The sequence below is a fragment of the Arachis hypogaea genome, chromosome 14 (assembly GCF_003086295.3).
Source record: "Arachis hypogaea cultivar Tifrunner chromosome 14, arahy.Tifrunner.gnm2.J5K5, whole genome shotgun sequence".
NCBI classification, from domain to species: Eukaryota; Viridiplantae; Streptophyta; class Magnoliopsida; order Fabales; family Fabaceae; genus Arachis; species Arachis hypogaea.
In genome coordinates, this window is record NC_092049.1 from 142,093,410 (window position 1) to 142,114,380 (window position 20,971).

The following is a 20,971-nucleotide window of genomic DNA, read 5'->3' on the forward strand; positions in this document are numbered from 1 at the left end:
TTTCCTTTCCAAATTCATTTAAAAATCTTTAACTTCTAAAAATATCTTTAATTTAACATCCATAATTTTATATACATAACATACATATTTTTTTATATATAACATCTATAATATCATACATATATTATACATAATTTTTTAAATATATTAAATATTTATAATTTCATACACATAAAAATTCACATTAATTTGAACTTTTACTTCAATCATCAATAATTATTATTAATACAATATACAATGAATCAAATTGTCAATTTAAACTTTTATTTTTTATTTTTTATTCTGAGCATTGTTAGCATATTAGCACCCATAAACCATCTTTTGTATTACAATTTTATTAAAATTCATTTATTAATAATTTATATATAATATAAAAAAATAAATAAATATTTACAATTTTTTTACTTATCTTTTGTGATACATATTTTTATTAGATATTTAATTCTTTTAATCAAATTATAATTTTTGCTTATATCAATATATTTAAAAGTGTTATATTAACATGGTATATTAATAAATCTTAACATCTCAATTTCTTTTAGGAGAATGGTTTTTTTAAGTAGGAATTTTAGTTTATCTTATTCAGAAAAAAATACATTTGAAACTGTAATTACAAGAGGGATAAAAAAAGGTGTTTGCTACGGTACGATGATAAATACATATGTACCGATATATTTACAATATGGACAAATAACAATAAGCCATGTGTATTTTATTTTCCACATCAACACCTAATTTTTTGATAAAGAAAATATATATTATATCACTAATTTTATTAAAATATCCTTATAATTTAATAAAAATAAAAATATATTTTTATTTAATTTTTTAAAAGACTTGAATACTCTTTTTTATATATGTCAGGCAAAAATTACTCTTTTAGATTAATTAATCAAATAGTTTAATTTTACCATTTCAAAATTTAAATAATCTAAAAGACAAACAAAAATACATTTAACAAAATTATTTATTTTTTCATAAATCCTAATCAATTTGTTCATACTAAAAAATGAAAAAAATTTAAAAATATTAAAAAAATCACTTTGTTCTTGCTGAATTTCTTCCCAACCTTCACATCCCTTCTCTTTGTTTGAATTTTTCTTTCTTCTTTTTAATCTCGTCTCTTCTCCCTGATACCAGAAGACAAAAAAACTTCCTCCACGGCAAGGTTACCTTCCTTTCTTTCACAAATTTCAAACAATAAATATTTTAGGAAGAAGTAGTTGACATGCATTTAAAATTTTTATTAGAAATGTGATGCACGCACCATTATATGGTATATATTATATTTAGAGTGCAATTCTTTACTAAACATTTCCGTAATACTTATATAAGGAATTTAATTAATTGTCAGTCCATATATGTATTTGTTGCTGCAATAAGCAATAAGCTACTTCGGACCTATCTCAGCTGCCAATAAGGTTAGAAATCAGTATCGTTTGTCTATATATGTATTTGTTGCTGTAAATCAATGGCTTATTGAATTCTGTTTTTGGCTGCAGTTTTTCTCATCAAATGGTTTTCCTTGCCCAAGTCTCTAATTTACAATGTTCTCTTTGCCTCGTGCTCTCTCCTACCAGGGAGCTAGCTCAACAAGTATGCTTCTTATCTTTTAATGCATAGGTTATTGTTTCATTGATTTTAGGCTCTTTATCTTCAAAACCAGTGTCGCACTTTGCCTATTGCTTAGTTCATTGAGATGCAGCATTACATTCAAATCTGTTTTGACAATAATAGATATTTCAATGTGTGTGGTAGCTTTGATCAAGTGTCTGCCTAAATGGAGTTATTCCTACTTAGTCAAAGGACTAAAATGAACATTACCTCCTTGTTATTCACATATAATTTTATATATTTGATGCATCTTAATATTGATTAGTAATTTAGAATAGAAGCTTCTCTATTCAATTAAGTTACTCAACTTCCCTTGAAATTTGATTATGCAAGGTCCATGCCTAAGCAAAGTGGGCACTACTGTTTCTTTTATCTAGTGATGGCACTACTGTTTCTTTTATCTCTTTTCCGTTCTTATCTTTTCGGTGGATTTGGTATGAATGTGAATATGATCTTTGCTTCTTTTTTTTCTCTCTTGGTTCTTCAGGAATCCGACAATATCAGAGGTACTCTGCAGTTCTAATCTGATCAAGGCACTCATTTTATGTGAACTGTTTCAAACACTTCTAAAACTCTACAGATTTGTGTTAGTTCCATTTTTCTTGAAGGTGAGGATATAAATATGAGCATTTCACATGCTGCTGATTCTATTGGTTTGAAAGAGATACCAAGATATGAAGTTAAAATTATTGAGGAGGATGACTGGATGAAAGGAGCTCAGGTCAGTTTGCTTCTTTTCTAGATCAATATCATGAAGTTGTTCTTGTGTTGCTTTAGAAGATTGATCTAATATCTACGCAACTTCCTTGCTATTGAAGTTCTGCATTATTATGCTATATTCACATTTCTTCAGCCATCTAGTCTCTGTTCTATGATATTTGGTAAAGTTTTTCATGAGAAAAATGTCTTGGTATGCCTTTCACTCGAAGCCAGAGTAGCTGAAATTTTTTGGTGTATCTTCTAGTGTTTCTGTTCAAATCAATTTTGGAAGGGCATGAGTGAAAATTAGACAGGTTCATCTTTTATGAACTAGAAATCGAGTCAATGAGGCAATGATGCTCTTTATGAAATCGAGTTAGTCCTGTGTTCTAGCTGTTAAATACTAACTGCTAATTGTTTGGTTTCTGTTTAATAGCTATTAAATTTACTGCATTCTTTACTTAGCATTCTTATTCGGGGAATGATCACTTATTCATATTATGGAAAACTGTCAGTGCGAGAATGCCTTTGGTGTACAGTAGAGTTCATTTTCATTCTTACTTTGTTTCCTTGAACATCTCTGTGTGGAAAGCTAAATATTATAACCGTCTCTATCATATTCACATATTTTAACTGTCTTTTTTTGGTTAATTGACAAAACATATGTCAGATATGAATTTTCAGAAACATTTTGATATGACATGTTCTGTACTTATTGGGCCTTATATAGGGTTTAGGGTTTAATTATTAAGTTAGTATGAAAGAGCATATTATTGATGTAATAGAATCAGTTGAGAAATTAATCAAATGAGAGTTCAGGAAAGCAATTCTAGACCTTCTGCAGTTTCATATTCACCAATAATAGACCTTTTGCAGTTTGGTGCTGCCTTTGCCATTGGAGTCGATATAGATTCACAAGCAATTGCATCAGCATCTGAAAATGCTACTCTGAATAACATCAGATCAGACAAGCTGCAACTGCACTTGATTGCAAGCCAAGAGTTGTCGAGGGAGAAAATGCTTTCGAGATAGACACAGTCATTCACAAGGATAAATATGATGTGGTCATCGCAAACATACTTTTAAATCCTCTGTTAAATCTTGCTGATCAAATTATCTTTTCTGCAAAGCCTGGAGCAATTATTGGTCTCTCTGGAATCTTAAGTGAACAGGTAGTTTAAATGTTCAATTAATTCTCATTATCGATTTTCTTTATTCGGAATGCAGCTATCTCTTTGCTGCCAAATGCAGATTCTTGTTGGTGGAACTGCTTCGAATCACATTCTCCTCCTAAATTCATCTCCTTTGTTCCTTATGCAGGTCCAGAACTTATTACAAAAATATTCACTATTCTTAGAAGGCATAGAAGTGTCGAAAATGGATGACTGGGCCTGTGTGAGTGGCAGAAAAAGAAAGAATATAGATATCTGCTGATTCGTTGCTGTAGATGCTTGGTTTAGGGTTTAACTTTTCTCATCCAATCATTCTTTGCCGTTTTAATGCCACCCAGAATGTTTTACAAGAAGCAGCATGTTGATGATATACTAGGAATTATAGTTGATGATCAATACATTTTGTTTTTGTTTTGAAATATATATATTGACTTGCTTGTTTATAGTACTTTTCTTTTAGTTTGATAATACGATGAAATTTGTTTATTTTTTGAAATATTATAAATATTCAAATACAAATTAGATAAAAATTTGTATTAAATTTATATTTATTGTGTATGAAAATAAGTTTATTTTGTAATTAGAAAAAAAAAATTTTTACCTTACAGACGGATTTTCTGTCTGTAATCAGAATGTGAGATGATTTTTCAAAGTTTAAATTACAGACGGAAAATCTGTCGGAAAATCCGTTACAGACGGAAAATCCGTCGGAAAATCCATCTGTAATTACAGATGGAAAATCTGTCTGAAAATCTGTCTGTAATTACAGACAGAAAATCCGTCGAAAAGTTCGTCGGCTTCGGGAAATGGATGGAGAATTTACAGAGGGAAAATCCGTCGGTAACTTGTAAAAATCCGTCTGTAATTTTTCGACGGAAAAATTCCGTCGGTAAATAATTTCCGACGGGACTTTTACAGAGGGACAAAATCCGTCGGTAATTTCGTCGGTAACCAAAAATCCGTCTATAATAAGGACTAAATCTGTCTGTAATAACTAGTTTTCTAGTAGTGTATTACCTAAACTCGACCCTACCCCGCCTCTCCCAAGAACCTGCCCCGCACCTCGACCGGATAGGGATGGGATGGGTACCCGCAGGTTCGAGTGGTATTGTCATCCCTACCTTTAGTAAATTTCTTTCTCCTTCATCTCCCTCCTTTCTATCATCGTTATCAAAATTGAACTATTAATCGATTTGGCCAAATCACTTAATTACAAATTCAACCGGTGAAATACCGATTAAATTATTTGACCTAATAATAATTAAATAAGTATATAAAATTAGACGAATACTATTTTACTTTTTCTAAAATAACATATAAATTATCTTTTCTGATGTATTACATTCTAATTTGATGTTTATTTTAATACATATGTTATATATTTATTAAAATATTAATTTAAATTTTTTTAATTAACTAAATTCTAAACTAAAATATTGATATGACAAATTAAAAATAGAAACTCAAATTAGTGTCACCGTGAAAATTTGCAATTTGAAAAGTTTATCGTTAAGTAGATCTTTAAATTTAGAAATTTATTCTATACAATTTGGTTTCGAATTATATAAAAAAAAAAAAGAAAAAAATTCGAAACACTTTATATCTTGTTTTTTTAAAATTAATGTAGCTAGTTTGCAATTATTTTTTATGAAAGTATAGATTTTTATTTAATTTTTGTTAAAAATATGAGATTTTGTGTAAAAAATAAAAGAGTAATATATAACATTATTTTTCAAATATTTTGTTAAATTTTCAACAAATTTTAATAACCTAAAATCAATTTTTTATTTTTATTTTATTAGATAAATTAGTCATCTCACAAATTTTACTAAAAATTAAAAATAAATAAATACCCATTAAAATATAACATATCAAAAAAGATAATTTACATGTTATTTTAGAGAGAATATAATAGTATTTATCATAAAATTATAATAAATCAAAAGTTAAATAATGAAAGAAATAGATAATTATTATATTTATTATTGAATATTTAAAAATTGGAATGATAAAAATATTTCTTACAATCAAATAAATCTAATTAATTAATCGAGATGAAGATAGAAGTAAGGATCTACGATTGAAAAAAGAAAGTGATTCGAAAGAAAAACTGATCCATCGAAAGTGACGAAAAATGGGGGGAGGTCAAATAAATAATGAAACTATTTCGATAAAGATATTAAAAATATATTTTTTTTAAAGACGTTTACAAGTGTTATAATATTATTGGATATATTTATTAAATTGGTTAATATTTTATTTTTTAATAAACTAGAACGAAATTGATTTATTATAGCAATAATAATAAATTTAATTGTCCGCACTATAATAATTAGATTCGATTTAATCCGATTGATTTACACAATCTAAACTGAATTATGTTTAGATTTTTTGATAAAAAAACAAATATATTTTTATTTTTGTTTTAGAAAAAACAAAAAAAAATGATCCAGTAATAAGTTATGTAAATTGATCGGTTCGACCGGACTAGATAACAATTAAATTTATTGTTATTGTTATAAAAAATCGATTTTATTCTAATTTATTAAAAAATTTAAAAATAAATAATTCGTTAATACGCCCAATAATAATACGACACTTAAGTATCTTTAAAAAAAATGTTTTACGCTTCTTTACGAAATTATCCTCTGTGAATAATATAGGAGGGATTAGTTATGGGAAAGCTTCCTTATAACGACCCTAGATAGTTAGCTGCACACCAATTGAATTAATCTTTTAAGAATTGAATGACTTGAATGATATGTTACTAATTTCTGCAGTTTTGATATATTTTAATTTTCTGAGTGGAATCCATTGAATTGGTTCACAGATTTGACGGATCTTGCTCTAACTGATTTTAATTATATTTCTAAAATTTTATATGTATACTACTTTGGAGCTTTTTACCAAACAAGTTACCAAGTTATATTTCTGATTTTATATGGATACTAATTTGGATGTTTATTAGTTTTTTTTTTACTTGTTTAACTCTTGAATTTATTATTACATGTCTTATATGTCTAGAGAATCATTACCCGGTCCCTAGTTAGTAGTTAGCAACTAAAAAGGAATCCTTAGTTGTTAAGTAAGACCTTACTAATGGGTCGTGTTTTTATCATTTTATATTTTTATTTGAATATCCTCAAGAGAGCTAGCACTACGTATATACTATAGGAAATATTTTAAGTGCATCGAAAAGTATCGATGCACCAGTTATTTTAACCGTTGATTTCAATTAATATATATTATATATATTTTTTATAAATCAGATCAATAGTTAAAATAACTGGTGCACTAGTACTTCCAATATACTTGAAATGTTTCCTATAGTGTAAGCGCTTACAAGCATTCTAGTACTTAATATATATTTTGTTGGTCGCCATTCTAGAACGTAGTAGTAGTAATAATAATAATAATAATAATTTAGAATAAAGTATTGATCTAACGTTTCAATCATTCTATTTAAATTTTTAATGTTTTAAAATTGACTCAATGTTATTCTGCAATCCGTTAACAGAATTGACGGCGAGACAAAATTGAGACGATTTTAAAACGTTAGAGATTTAAATAGGACGAAAATATTAGGGGCAAAAATGATACATAAAAATAAATTTTAAATTTTATCCTTCAATAATATCAATTTTTTACTATACATAGTATTCAATTATTTTTTAATCACATGTAAATAACTTACACTTAATCATATTACTTTCATTTTAAATAAATTAATTTTTTTTATAATTTTACTCTTAAAAATTTTTAGTTATCATGAAATATTTGTAGAATGACTAGTATATAAACTTACAGAAAAGAAAAAATAATATATATACAATAAAATATAATTTATACTTTTATTTCTAATGTATGAAAATTTTTTAAAATTATAAAAAAATAAAGTTATTTAAAATGAAAGTAATATGATTAAGTGTAATTTATTTAGATATAATTAAAAAATAATTAAATATTATGTACAGTAAAAAATTAATATTATTGAAAGATAAAATTAAATTAAAATTTATTTTTATGTATCGTTTTTGTTCCTAACGTTTTCGTCCTATTTAAGTCTCTAACGTTTCAAAATTGTCTCAATTTTGTTCCGCCGTCAATTCTGTTAACGGATCCCTAATGGCTTAATGACAGGATAACATTGAGTCAGTTTTGAAATATTAGGAACTTAAATAGAACGATTAAAATGTTAGGGACAACTTTAAAACTTACCTCAAATTTTAGGGACAAAAATGATACTTTACTCTAATAATTTATTTAAATTTATCAAATTATCTAACAATTTTCAAATATTAATTTCACATAAAGATAATTACCAACCATTAAATAAATAAAATAAATTTAGATTATTATGTCTGAACCATTATGTAAGTCAATTCAATTTTTTTTATTGAATCCGAGTGCACTAAAAAATCAACTAGGTTGTAACTAACTTAAAACCAACTAGTTGAAAAATAAATTTATTATAAAAAAAACTCTCATTATTATAATTCTTTTAATGTTAAAATTAAAAATAAAAATTATTTTTTAACTAGTTGTCTCCAAATTAATTATACCTTAGTTGGTTCTTAGATTATTTTTATTATATATATATATATTTATTATATATTACGTGTACATTAAAATTAGTCATCAATACAGAATATATGTTAAAATATAAATATATATTAAAAATAAATTAAATTACACATATATTTATATATAAATATATTAGTGGCTAATAATTTTAGTATACAAATAAAATTTTAAGTAAAAACTCAGGTCCAGTTGACTTCACATAAAATTAATAGCTAAGAGTCGTTAGATAATTTGAATGATTTGACTAAATTTTTATCTAACCGCTCTATTAACTTCACGTGAACTAGATTAGTTTCGACCAAGATTTTAAGTATTAGAATTTTTGGGAGCCAATGGTGTTGAATAGAGGTGGGCCGAAACTCTCCCATCTTTGCTTTGCGGACGATATTGTTCTATTCGGGAAAGCTTCCATGGAGCAGATTGAAGTTGTACGGGGCATTCTGGATTTGTTTTGTAAATGTTCGGGTCAAAAGGTAAATTATTTTAAATCCTGTGTTTACTTCTCTGATAATATGTGCCTCGCTAGGAAAAAAGAACTGAGTGATGCTTTGGGAATGAGGTTAACAAACAATATGGGTAAGTACCTTGGAGTCCCTCTCCTTCATGGTCGTTCGAAGAAGGAAGACTTTCAATTCATATTAGATAGAATGGCTAATAGACTTAGTTCGTGGAAGGCTACAAATCTTTCTCTTGCGGGCAGAGTTACTCTCACTCAATCAGCACTGGCGTCTATTCCCTCCTATGTCATGCAGACCATGAAACTTCCTCTAAGCATTTGTGATAGCATTGATAAAATCTGCAGAAATTTTTTGTGGGGAAGTGTTAGCTCGGGGAGGAAACCTCATCTCATGAGTTGGGAGAAAGTTTGCCTTCCCAAAAGCCAAGGCGGTTTGGGCCTCAGATCGGCTAGAGTGTTGAATAATGCAAATCTTATGAAGCTGGCCTGGAAGCTAATCCATAATAAAGATGCGCTATGGGTAAAGATAGTCCGTAGCAAGTATGGATGTGGAGATGACTCCCTTCCACTTATCACAAAACATCTATCTTCGTCTAATGCTTGGAAAGGTATCTTTCATGTTTGGAAAAAGTTTGCTGACAATCTTGTTTGGAGACTTGGGTCCGGTGAAAATGTTAACTTCTGGAATGATCATTGGATGCCAGGGGTACACCACCTGATTGATTTTGTTCAACCCGAGGTGTTTCCTAATATGTTGGAGGAACGGGTGTGTGACTATGTATCAAACCGGAGGTGGGATCTCAATCGAATTGCAGTAGTCCTAGGTGACGATTGGATTCCCGTTTTCAGGTCGACGAAAACACCTGAACCAGAGATGGGAGAAGATATTCTAGCCTGGCTGTTGACATCAGACGGTGCGTTTTCTATCAAGTCAGCTTGCTCTCTCTATCTAAGCCCTTCAGATAATTCTAAAGCTGAGTTGTTTTCGAAGATCTGGAAGCTTGAAGCTCCCCAAAGGCTGCGTACTTTTTGCTGGCTTGTTGCAAATGAAGTGCTTTTAACAAATGAGATTAGAGTCAAAAGAAATATGACCCAGGATGGTTCTTGTGTTAGTTGTGGTGAGGCAATCGAATCTATGCTCCATGTGATCCGAGACTGCAGAGTTGCGAGACAAACATGGATGAGCATTGATGCCAGATTGAGATTTGGTAACTTTTTCAACACCCCCCTTCTCCCTTGGTTGTTGGAGAATTTATCATCCCAATCCCTCTTTAAAGGGGTTCACTGGCCCCTCCTTTTTGTATGCATAATGAATGCACTCTGGCTTCGTCGAAATAAGGTGATCTTTGATAGCGATGAGGCCGTAGCAGAGAATAGCATTCATTTTTTGGCCTTCCGTTTAGCGAAGGACTACTCTATAGCACACCTCGAGCTTGCTCAGAGTAGGAAAAAGGTTTGCAACTTCATTGAAAGACAGATCAAATGGAAGCCACCAGATCACCCATTTATTAAGCTCAACTCAGATGGCTCTGTGTTAGATGGAGGAAGAGCAGCTTGTGGTGGGATCCTAAGGGACTCTGATGGAAGATTTATAGCTTGCTTTAGTGCGAATTTGGACGGTGGAACAGTGACGACAGCGGAGCTTTTGGGAATTTTACTAGGCCTGGAGTTAGCTTTGAATATTGGTTGCTCTCATCTGATTATTGAAGCAGACTCCCTTGTTGCAGTGAAGCTTTGTCTCCAGAAGGAAATTGACTTACATGCTACTAGATCTTTAGTCTTGGCTATCAGAAACAGATGCAGCAGGCTTACTAGCTGGAATATTCATCACCAATTTCGGGAAGCAAATACTTGTGCTGATAGGTTGGCTCACTTTGGTCATAGTCTTCCATCTGGCTGCCATATTTTCTTCAATCTGCCCTCTTGTATTTTCTTAGCTTTTCATGCTGATTCTATAGGTATTGCTCTCCTTAGAGTAGTCTCTATTTAGTTTTCTTGTTTTTGGGCGTTTCTGCCCCGATGTTCATCAAAAAAAAAAAAAAAAAAAAGATAGAGGCGCAACTTGGGGCAAGATGGTGTATCGCGTACCTAATAGAAACAAGGCGTGGACGTGATTATATAAACAAGAGAATCAATCAAGTCATTACCAAATTAAAGCAAGGTTTACTCTCATCTCTTTCAAACTTTGCTAATATACCTACATTTTATTCCCAAGTTTTCTTCACTACTAGCTATTATATTGTTTTTCCTTCCGAACCTGTTTCCCTTCTTCGTTCAACCTACGTGAAAACTCAGGTGAAATCGACTTGTAAAGTTGATATTTGAGAGTCATTAGATAAAAAGTTAATCAAATCAGTCAAATCATCTAACTTTTCACAGATATCAATTTCACGTGAAGTAGAGTGCACCTAAGTTTTCACCTTATTATATTTATAGATGGCGAGCGCCAACTATTACTATTATTACAACTACATTCACTCGCTTGAGACTCATCAAGATCCTCATGAATCATCGCCAGATCGAAATGTGGTTCTGCAGGGAAGCAAGAATTACCAGGAGTGGCGCCAAGCAATGAACTTGAAGTTGGAAAAGACAAAGACGCTGTGGTTTGTGCATGGCACCGATGCAGCGGTGATGAACGAACCACGAATCTATGGAGAATGGAAGACTCGCAAAGAGCTTGTTCTGTCATGGATCCACGGTTCTATCTCGGAGGAGATCAAAAAGTTTGCGGACGCTTTGCCCAAAGAACTTGGCGTGTGGAAAGCTTTGATGAAACTTTACTCCTCCCATGAGTCCATAATCACAGATATTAAGAAAGAAATCGATTCACTCAAACAAGAAACACGAACTCTGATGGAATATAAGATCAAGTTCGATGCGCTTTGGATGGAATATGACATGATGCTGGATGAGAACAATGACAAGAGCAAGAGGGAGCAAGAAAGAGCCAAGAGGTTCCTTGAGGGTTTGAATGACACCTTCCATGCAACAAGATCATGGATAATGCAAGAGACACCTTTTCCATCCCTTGAGAGAGTTTTTAATTTGGCAGCTCAAGAAGATGAGGAAGCACGGATATTGGTCACGCGGATCCAACCACAACCCGACCAAGGTACTATTCACATTCTCTCCTTTATTAACATGCATGGATAACTCATTTTAACCTACAATTAGGGGTGGCAACAGGGCAGGTAGGGGCGAATTTTTGCTCTATTCGATCCCGTTCCGCTATACAACAACCATATAGAACCCGTCCCGTTTTTATTCGCAAGTAGTAAAATGTTAAACCCTAACTCGCCCCGTTCCTATGATTATTAAAATCCAATAAATAAAATTAAATTTCAAAATTTATATAACTATCATTATATACATAACATAAATTAAAGTAAAAATTTAAATATAAAACAATGTTATTAATCATTTACTAATTATTTTACGTATATTATACATATTATATATTAAAATTATATATATTATATATACAGCGGGAGGAGTAGGGGTGGGTATTACCTAAACTCAATCCCGCCCGGTTCCGCCTCTCCCAAGAACTCGCCCCGCTAAAAATCCGCCCCGAGCGGATAGGGGTGGGATGGATATTGCGGGTTTAAATGTTATTGCGATCTCTCATTATTTACCTAATGAAATTATTTTTTTAAAGGTAAAAACTCAGGTATAGTAGACTTCACCTGAATTTTCACCTTTTTTTAAAAGTAACATTTGTGGTAATTTTTGTTTGGGCCAATTAGTTATTAAGTTAATTTGGTTAGACTACTTGAGAATAGGCTAAGTAGTTATCCAAAACAAAAAATTTTAAAAATCAATTCAAAGTACTATTACTCAAGTTTTTAAATATTAAATATATTTGAATATTAATACCCTTGTTGTAGTGCATAACACAGAAGACACCGGAATTGAGAAGCAGCAGATTGTTCTTTCCGAGATCCATAAACACGCGTTAACGTCAACGCCACCCGGAGCGCCATATAGCTGCGATGGATGTAAAGAACGAGGGTGTGGACGCAGTTATCGTTGTGAAGAAAAAAATTGCAGTGGTTATGTCCTCCATGAAGAATGTGCAAACGCTGTTCTTCAGCGTCAAAAAGAGGTAAGTCATCCATTTTTCGAAGGACAAGAATTCCGGTTCCTAGAGAAACCCCTTGGGTACCCTAGGGTTTGTGATGCTTGTAGAATGGAAGTGCAAGGGTTTGTGTATCATCGCGAAGCTACAAAAAAGGACACAGGCTTGGATTTGCATCCATGTTGTTTGAAGCTAAGAGACAACATTTCTTATGAAGAGTCAAATGCAACAAAGACACTCACATTGAAACAAAACGTTAAGAAAAAGTGTGTCCGGTGTAAGCGTAAGGAAGTTGGGGACGATAGCGAAGCTAAAGGGTGGTCATATGTAACTTCCGATGGAGATTGCTATCATGTTTCTTGTTTTAAGGAATGGTTTCTTGAGAAATTCAGAGATGATTATTTCTCGGAAAAGAAGGTTGTAGTGTCAAAAATGCAGAGCAATGTTGTTGAGAGTAATAATATGAAAGTTGTCGAAGTTGGAGAAGGATCAAATAGTTCAAAAGGATCATCATCATTGGCAAAGAAGATGGTGGTAACGATAGCACCAGTGGTAGTCAAGTTAATATTTTCAGCTATTTTTGGAGATCCTGTTTCTTTTGTTCTTGCTCTAGTGGAAGCCCTAGTTACTTCTTTTAATTAAAATATATAAGGTAAAAACTATTCGCTTGAAGTTGATACTGAAGAGCCGTTAGATGATTTGACTGAGTTAACTAAATTTTCATCTAACGTTTTTCAGATATCAACTTCACCTGAATTCGACTGAATCACCGATATATAATTACATGTGCACTCTTAAAATGTGTAAAAGTGAGGTTAAATACTACTTTTCTATGGAGTGGTTTACTTCTTTTCAGTTTAAGCAAAAAATTGTGTTTCCCTTTAATTTATATGTATGTGAGTTTGGTGTGCTTTGTAATCCTTACAATATAAATAAATAATTTGGTTACATTGTAAGAACTTTTATATTTAGTCATCATTTTCCTACACTACTAATAATAAACATCTTCTCAAAAGTTTAAATTAATTTTGGGATTCACCAAAAATCGAATTCTTAACCTTTCAAATCTAAAGCTCTAATACCATGTGATGATACCACTTATTCCAAAAACTTCAGCTGATAGGAAAAGGTATCACTAATGATTATATCTCTAATATTCCCTAAACCTCCATTATACACATTGTACAAATATTCCATTGGCTCATACTTTTCCATATGAAACACAAGAACATCATTGTGCTCGATAATCAATGATTTTTTAACAATATGAACAACCACCAATCAAATAAAAACACACTACACTTTTAAATTATTTACCTAAATCTTAATATTAGAATAACCATTCGTATACCTAGTAATATAAACATTCGATATATCCATTGTTTACATTATTTAATATTTTTATTGTCTACCTATATTTTTCCTATATATTATAGTATAATCAAGGATAAGTATATTGTTTCTTTTATGAGTTATTGTATTAGATAGTTTGACGATAATGGAGAAGTTTCATTTTATCTTAGTGTTGTTGGTAAGGATGAGCACTCCTTTCACCACAAAGCAATAAAGAAACGTTCCATGTATTTTATTTAGAGACTTGTCGATTTTCATAAACAAACAAGCATTTTTAATTCTTCTCTCTTTTATAACTATATATAAAGAGAATAATCATTGTTAAAGACAATTCAAATGTTATAGAAAAAAAAAAACAATAAAGTGAATTCACACTAATTATAAAAATCATAAAAGAAATTAAATTAAAAAATCTATATCTTGTACACAAAAAAATTAATTATACTTTTTTCAATGTATAATTATATTTTAACATATATCTCATATCAATAATTAATTTAATTATTAAAATTTTATATACACGTAATATGATATGATTGAATTGAATTTGGATACAATAAAATATATTAATAATAAAAACTAAAATAATAACTATTTTACTTATTCGCCAATGAGTTATAGCTCAAATAACATAGTCTCTTCTCCATACTTATTTAAAAGGTTGCGGATTCGAGTCTCCTATCTCTATAAATATATATATATATATATATATATATATATATATATATATTTTACTTATTCATGATGATTAGACTATCTTAGCAAATACTAAAATTTATTGCAAATAAATTTTGATGGTTAAATTAAAAGAAAAGAAAATAGAAAAAAATGAATAGTAAGAACAAAGAAGAAGAATAGAATAGGGTCAAAGGAAACAGCATTACACCACCCATTGTTCCCAAAGGAAGCGTTCTCATTCTATTTTGTGATTAATTCAAAATCACACAAATCTTAACGGATCACATTCCATTTCCTGCTTCTTATATTCATTCCCATTTCCATCATTTCCATTCCCCTCTCCCTTCACATTTCTTCTCTTCGTTCTTTCCCTTCCATCACCACCCCTCCTCGCCATTTCCCTCCTCAAGCAAGGTCTATTCTTTCTCACATTCTCATTTTCATTTCTTTTATTCTGGATTTTCAGATTTGGAATCCTCTGTTTCTTCAGTTTTGATTCCACATTCTATTATTTTTTAGGTTTTGTAATTGGATTGAATTGGCCTCTGTTATTGTTGGGTTTCAATTTTTTTTTATTTGGGTGTACGAAAGTTTTCATCTTTTCTTGTGTTTCATTCATGTTATGGAAAACATAATGTAGCTGGATTAATGTTAAGGAATTGTTTTTTATTTTTAATCTACATTGTTTTTAGTTCTCAATCTAAGTTTTGCTTTTTGGTCCGTGTCTCAAATTTTGATTAAAACATCTATTGTTTGGTTCGTGTCAATCCTTGAACATCATTTCATTGATATTTTGCAACCATTCTTTCCCTTATTAGTTATGATCATAATAATTAAAATCGATTTGGTTAAATTCATGGTTAAGCTATGATATCTTGTCAATAACTAGTTGGAAGCACATGGCTTTTCTCATTCAAAATAGATGGAAATTCTCATATAAAAAGATAAATTTCCAATACAATATAAGTGTCCAATGAAAATTAAAATGAAAATTTTGATTATTCTTACACATTTAAAACTTAAAATGTTTACATCTAAGTTTACAATGTAGATAGTGCATTTGAAATGATAATCTATCTTTATCATCCAACAGATACTAAAAGATGGCAGAAGGTGAGGATATTCAGCCTCTTGTCTGTGACAATGGAACTGGAATGGTTAAGGTACTTAATGGAACATGTTTCTTTCTTGATGCAAGTTTATGGAATTTGATGAAGTGATTGATAATGTGTGTTTGTTTTCAGGCTGGTTTTGCTGGAGACGACGCCCCACGAGCTGTTTTTCCCAGCATTGTAGGCCGCCCTCGCCACACTGGTGTAATGGTAGGAATGGGCCAGAAAGATGCATATGTTGGAGATGAGGCACAATCCAAGAGAGGTATCTTGACTCTCAAGTATCCAATTGAGCATGGTATTGTAAGCAATTGGGATGATATGGAGAAGATTTGGCATCACACATTCTATAATGAGCTTCGAGTTGCCCCTGAAGAGCATCCAGTTTTGCTGACTGAGGCTCCTCTTAACCCGAAAGCTAATCGTGAGAAGATGACTCAAATCATGTTTGAGACCTTCAATGCCCCTGCCATGTATGTAGCCATTCAGGCTGTTCTTTCATTGTATGCTAGTGGTCGCACAACCGGTAAGTAATTCGCACAATTCTGTTGAATGCAGTGTTAAAATCTGTGATTGCAATTGGATAGAGCTTGTACTTGTTTAGCACAATCGAATAAATGCCATGTTTCTTGTTTTTTACAGGTATTGTGTTGGATTCAGGGGATGGTGTCAGCCACACTGTCCCTATCTATGAGGGTTATGCTCTGCCACATGCCATCCTTAGGCTTGATCTCGCCGGTCGTGACCTTACAGATTTCTTGATGAAAATCTTAACTGAGCGTGGTTACTCGTTTACCACCTCAGCAGAGCGAGAAATCGTGAGGGATGTGAAAGAGAAGCTGTCCTACATTGCACTTGACTATGAGCAAGAGCTGCAGACAGCCAAGACCAGCTCCTCTGTTGAGAAGAGCTATGAGTTGCCAGATGGACAAGTGATTACCATCGGCGACGAACGTTTCAGATGTCCTGAGGTGCTTTTCCAACCATCCATGATAGGAATGGAAGCTGCAGGTATCCATGAGACGACATACAACTCGATCATGAAGTGCGATGTTGATATCAGGAAAGACTTGTATGGCAACATTGTTCTATCAGGAGGAACAACTATGTTCCCTGGCATCGCCGATAGAATGAGCAAGGAAATCTCTGCATTGGCTCCCAGCAGCATGAAGATCAAGGTGGTGGCTCCCCCTGAGAGAAAATATAGTGTCTGGATTGGTGGTTCTATCTTGGCATCCCTCAGCACTTTCCAGCAGGTTTGGTTTCTTATCTTGTTACCTTATCAAATATTATAAAATTGCCTTAATATTAACAATAATACTAGTTTCTAATGCTGCAAAATTTGATTTTGTGTGCAGATGTGGATTGCAAAGGCAGAATATGATGAGTCTGGACCATCAATTGTGCACAGAAAATGCTTCTAAGGTGTTTTGAGAGGAAATAGTTGGTGTCATTATTATTGAAAGAAATTTTAAAAGAAAAGGTGGTGGTTGTGTTTGAGATTCCTCAAGGAATTGAAGCAGTGCAGCTTTGTAACCCTTTTCAATTCATTCTAGCTTTTATTTATTCATTCATTCTTTCATTCATTCATTCATGTTTATGCTCATGTTGGGAGTCATGATCTTCACAAGGCCAGGAGTTGTATTTTTCATAATCAGAAAATTATCAAGTTATTATTTTCAGTATATATTTCTTTTTATCTATAGTTTTGGACTGTTCATTTTATTCCGCATATGAATTGAATCAGTTGCCATTGTTAAAAGTTAAAACTATGCCGTTGGTATGCAATGTTTATCATCTATTCTAAGATTGCTTACAAATAATCTTCAATGGCATTAGACCAAAGAAAAAAAAAAAAGAACAAGTAAAGCTTACACTTAAAAGTTAAAACAACACATTTTTTATAACATAATTCAAAGTATCACAATACATCAAACTATCAAAGTACTACGTTAAATCTCTCTCTATATAGAAAGCAAGGATGCTGAAGCAAGTTTCTCTTGATCAATAATAAAGGGGTGTTCTTTTATATAATCTTCTTCTCCAAGTTTTGAATTATCTTCTAGGAGCTTTGATTCCTTGTTTTCATGAACTTGGTTATCTCTTTTGTTTCCATCCAAAGCATTCTGTTTCCTTCCAAAGCTTGCAAAACCATATTCTTCTTCATGTTGGTGATGATCATAGTTAGAATTACACCTCCCATGATAGATCTTTGAATTTAAGTCATTCATCCCTTCATCGATCACAGAGCTTCGTCTGTTAAAACTTCCAAAACCTTCGATCCCACGCGCGCTCTTGCTCTTTCTTCTTTTTAGAATTCCTTGCTTCTTAGCATAACAAATAAGTAAAAACATACAATGTACATAACATCAAAATAATTTGGAAGCAGAGAAGATGAGAGAAAAGCAGTGAAAGCAAAGTGTTTGTACTTTCTAGAATGTCTTCAAGAGAAAATGAGTTTACAGCCATTGTTGAGCACAACATGTTGGAGACTGTTTCTCAATTCAGAATGTGGTTGAATAACATGGACTTTTTGTAAAGTAGCTAAGGACCATAGTTCTTGAGGAAGCTGCTTCAAATAGGAGCAGTCTATGACCAAATATTGAAGACTAGGCATTGCTCCTTTGTCTAATGTCCAAGTTACCACATGAGACATCCAAATCATCTTAAAAACTTGAAGGCATGGGAACTCTTCAATGGCAAAATGAATGTCATGAGATCCTCTAACAATTTCAGGACCCCTTATTTTCAAGATTTGGAGTTTAGGAAGCTTTCCAAGAACTCTCATGCAACTCGAGTCGAATCGTCTGACACGATTCAAAGTAACCTTGGTAAGATTTGGTGGAAAAACACTTGCCTCTGATGAAAGCTTTGATGTGCCAGATATTCTAAGTTTGCCAAGACTCTTTAGGCATTGCAAGCATTGTAATTCGCGCACTGAATATCTGTCACCATTATCTTCACCCCATTGAACCAAACCAAGTTTCTTCAGGTTGGGAAAGCTTCCATTTCTTATCATGGATTCCAATTGTGGATCAATATGAATCAGCAAGAGGGTTTGCAGATTCGGCATTGTTTTACCATTTTCACTTGACATACCTTGTAATGCAAGTCTAAATGGCCGCGCGCGCAAATGTCTTAGCCTCTTAAGCTTCCATAGTTTACTAGAGAAGATTAGTATGCTTTTACTCCATAACTCTATTACTTCCAGGTTATAGAGGTTGTATATAAAATCTGGGATGCTTTTAACCCAGGAATCTATTCTCAGGTACCTTAGATGAATCATGGTTTTCAAATCATTAGGTATTGGAACAACTATTCTCCATCCTAATACATTTGTAAGATACATTATGCGAGCCAACTTGAAATCTTTCAGTGTAAGATTCTGGACCCTCTTTCCATGAGCAAAGAAAAACAAAGAACGAGTGCAAGATTGATTACCTGTGTTTCTTGTATGCCAAGAAAAATCTGTTGTGCAATGTATGGACAACTTTCTAGAATTGCTTATCCCAGCAGGGTGAGGGATGTTTGATCCTCGGCGAACCTCCAAGAACTTATCAGCCTTTCCCTCTGATATGCAGAGGTCACGGAGGTGGTCGTGGATTCGACATGTTTTCACACCTCCATCACTCCTTCTGCTTGCCACTTGTACCAAGCTACGATCCACCAACTCATCTAAATAGTGGTCTGCAATATCTTCTGGTTCTGGCACATCTGAGTTTCCGATTTCTTTTACTTGTATGAACCCTTCAGCTATCCACAGCTTGATTAGTTCTCTGCCAAGAATCTCATAGTCTTCAGGGAAGATTCCAAGATACAAAAAACAAGGCTTCAATCTTTGAGGCAAGCTATCATAGCTAAGTTTTAGAATATCAACAACTCTAGTCCCATTTTCATCATCACAATGTTGATTCACATTACCTTTGATTTTCAACCACTCTCTTTGTGATATGCCTTTCTTGGCAAGTCCTGCCATCACTATGATTGCAAGTGGTAACCCTTTACAACTTCCAACTAACTCCTTACCTAAACCTCTTAGATTAGAGTGGCAATCCTGCGCCGGAAACACCTTCTTACAAAAGAGCTGCCAACTTTCTTCTTCATCCAAGAAGGAAAGTTCGCAGGGAGGCATTGTACCGGCGTAGGAAGCCACGTCTCTATCGCGACTAGTTATCAGTATTCTGCTGCCATTGTTGTCATTTGGAAAGACTCCTTGCAAATCATCCCAAACTTGTGTTTTCCAAATGTCATCCAGCACCACAAGATATTTCTTCCCCCTCAAACTCTCCTTCACTTTCTCTTTCATTTCTTCTTCATCATAATCATGCCTCTTCTCAAATAAACCATTGTATTCAGAGGTGGATAGCAAGCACTTGAGAAGGCTCAGAAGAAGCTCCTCAACTCTATAGTCATTGGACACATAACCCCATGCGCGAAAAGGAAAAACCTCTCCAACTTCCTTCTTATTATAGATCTTTCTAGCAAGTGTAGTCTTTCCCAATCCCCCCATACCGGTTATAGAAACAACACTGCAGCATGAACCTGTTTCCATGAGCTGTTTAAGGACAAAGCTCGAGTCGTCAAGCAATCCAACCACTTCTTCTTCCTCTACATCTCTTCTTCTTCTACGAATCAATTCTTCATTGTCATCTCTACACTTGAACTCTCCTTCTCCAATGCTGTATCTATCCTTGTTTTGATAGATACTATTAATAGTAGCTTTGATCCTTTCTATCTCAGAATCTACCTCATGAAGCATCATCACATGGCTTATGCAGCAGAGTAATTTGCTCAACATGTTTCTGCTTCTGTGTGTCGCGGCGTTGGCAACATAGATGTCCATCAAATCCTCAACTTCATAGGCAACATCTCTGATCTGCTTTACCACTTCTTCAACTATCTTGCTGCTGCGTTTTCCCTCACTACTCTTTAGGAAGATATCTATAAACTTAAACTCATTTGTGAGGTATCTGATTTTGTTCTCCACTCCTGCAATAAGTTTTGCTTCATCAACAAGAATCTGTGACAACTTCTGTAGCAGGAAGGAAACAGCACTATCAGCCATATTTTTTTCTACAGGTCAACAATTTCAGGGAAGATGAAGAACACAAATGGTGAGAGTAGTTTAGGAAAAGATGCACTTCTTCTTCTATGCATTCTGTCTTTTTCATTGGCTATTATTGTAAGACTATAACCACAGAAGTCCTACCTAAACATTAAT

At 32.7% G+C, this 20,971-nt stretch overlaps 4 protein-coding genes across 8 annotated transcripts in view; 2 read left to right on the top strand and 2 right to left on the bottom strand.

The window, feature by feature from the left end:
* Nucleotides 1-10,584, bottom strand: part of LOC112798159 (heat shock cognate 70 kDa protein 2-like) — a 200,987-nt gene extending 190,403 nt beyond the window's left edge. Inside the window, exon 1 of one of the 2 annotated variants that reach the window (XM_025841364.3) lies at nucleotides 10,400-10,584. The gene's annotated coding sequence lies outside the window, so the exon portion shown is untranslated. The remainder of the gene's footprint in view (nucleotides 1-10,399) is intronic. The other variant, XM_072215641.1, reaches the window with a different exon arrangement.
* On the top strand, nucleotides 1,180-3,971 carry LOC112798193 (uncharacterized). 4 transcript variants are annotated; one of them, XR_003818341.2, is made up of 6 exons: nucleotides 1,214-1,421; nucleotides 1,503-1,596; nucleotides 2,102-2,120; nucleotides 2,195-2,335; nucleotides 3,190-3,485; nucleotides 3,634-3,971. XR_003818341.2 is itself a non-coding variant. In XM_029298081.2 (6 exons), the coding sequence occupies exons 2-5, from the start codon at nucleotides 1,548-1,550 to the stop codon at nucleotides 3,343-3,345; spliced, it is 354 nt and encodes a 117-aa protein (XP_029153914.1). In that variant the 5' UTR covers nucleotides 1,237-1,421; nucleotides 1,503-1,547; the 3' UTR covers nucleotides 3,346-3,485; nucleotides 3,634-3,971. The 4 variants fall into 4 exon arrangements, 2 of the variants coding, with proteins under 2 accessions (XP_072071405.1, XP_029153914.1); XM_029298081.2 differs by having other exon boundaries at nucleotides 1,237-1,421; nucleotides 2,206-2,335; XM_072215304.1 differs by lacking the exon at nucleotides 3,190-3,485 and having other exon boundaries at nucleotides 1,180-1,421; nucleotides 2,206-2,335.
* Nucleotides 10,585-14,851: 4,267 nt separating the features above from the next.
* On the top strand, nucleotides 14,852-17,435 carry LOC112798189 (actin-97-like). Its single transcript, XM_025841397.3, has 5 exons — nucleotides 14,852-15,052; nucleotides 15,732-15,801; nucleotides 15,883-16,276; nucleotides 16,393-17,006; nucleotides 17,109-17,435. Exons 2-5 carry the CDS (start codon nucleotides 15,742-15,744, stop codon nucleotides 17,172-17,174), a joined length of 1,134 nt encoding a protein of 377 aa, XP_025697182.1. The 5' UTR covers nucleotides 14,852-15,052; nucleotides 15,732-15,741; the 3' UTR covers nucleotides 17,175-17,435.
* Nucleotides 17,436-18,193: 758 nt separating this feature from the next.
* LOC112798184 (disease resistance protein RPP13-like) lies at nucleotides 18,194-20,815 on the bottom strand. The gene has a single exon (XM_025841390.3). It carries the CDS (start codon nucleotides 20,813-20,815, stop codon nucleotides 18,194-18,196), a length of 2,622 nt encoding a protein of 873 aa, XP_025697175.1.
* Between the last annotated feature and the right edge of the window lie 156 nt (nucleotides 20,816-20,971).